Source organism: Eimeria mitis, genomic scaffold, assembly GCF_000499745.2.
Source record: "Eimeria mitis Houghton genomic scaffold, Emh_scaff766, whole genome shotgun sequence".
NCBI classification, from domain to species: domain Eukaryota; phylum Apicomplexa; class Conoidasida; order Eucoccidiorida; family Eimeriidae; genus Eimeria; species Eimeria mitis.
In genome coordinates this window covers 4,721-5,430 of record NW_013575619.1, presented here as the reverse complement: position 1 = coordinate 5,430, position 710 = coordinate 4,721, and the positions used below count along the sequence as shown (strand labels likewise).

The following is a 710-nucleotide window of genomic DNA, read 5'->3' as shown; positions in this document are numbered from 1 at the left end:
TGTTTGCTGATATGCCTGCAGCAGCAACCAAGCCCTTCTTCTCTAGAGCTCTCCCCTTGCTGCTGAAGGCCGTGCTGGCTGTCGATAAGATATTCCCCAGGTGTACGTACACGTCAAAATCAGGAGCCACAGGAGCAGCAACAGCAGCAACACCAGCAGCAACAGACGCCACATCAGAGGGGAGAATGTTGCGTTCTTGCCTATGCGGGTCTTGTCGTTTGAGGCTGCAGCTGTACAAGCACTGCAGCAGCGGCGCCTGCAGCAGCAGGATCAGGAGTATCAGCCGCAGCAGTAGCAGCAGGAGTGTGGGGGAGCAGCACGTGAGCAGCTCAGCAGCAGAGTTAAGCGCAGGTGAAGGCTGGGTGTTGTTTGGCTTGGGATTTCTGGGTTTGCTGCCGCTGCCGCAGTGGCAGCAATCTGCTGCAGGCCTTCCTAATCTAGGGGATATATCATTCGCCGATTTCTACGACTTAACAAGTAAAGTGCCGCTGCTGTCGCACCTGCTCCTGCTACTGTGGCTGCTGTCGCTATTGCAGCGATTGCTGCTCTTGAGGCTGCTGCTATGACGGCTGCTATAACTGCTACAGCTGCTGCTGCTGTTGCTGCTGTAAATGCTGGTGCTGCTGCTGCTTCTGCTGGCCTCCTTCCTGTTTTTCTGTGACTGCCTGTGATGGGTTGCTGCATTATTATATGCTTTGTCTTTCGCCTCA

At 54.8% G+C, this 710-nt stretch overlaps 1 protein-coding gene across 1 annotated transcript in view; it reads left to right on the top strand.

The window, feature by feature from the left end:
* Nucleotides 1–185: 185 nt before the first annotated feature.
* The window catches only part of EMH_0021640 (uncharacterized protein), a gene marked incomplete at both ends in the record, with an annotated part of 4,158 nt that continues 3,633 nt past the window's right edge, over nucleotides 186–710 (top strand). Inside the window, one exon of the mRNA XM_013501811.1 lies at nucleotides 186–477. Within this exon, the coding sequence (XP_013357265.1) occupies nucleotides 186–477 (292 nt within the window). The remainder of the gene's footprint in view (nucleotides 478–710) is intronic.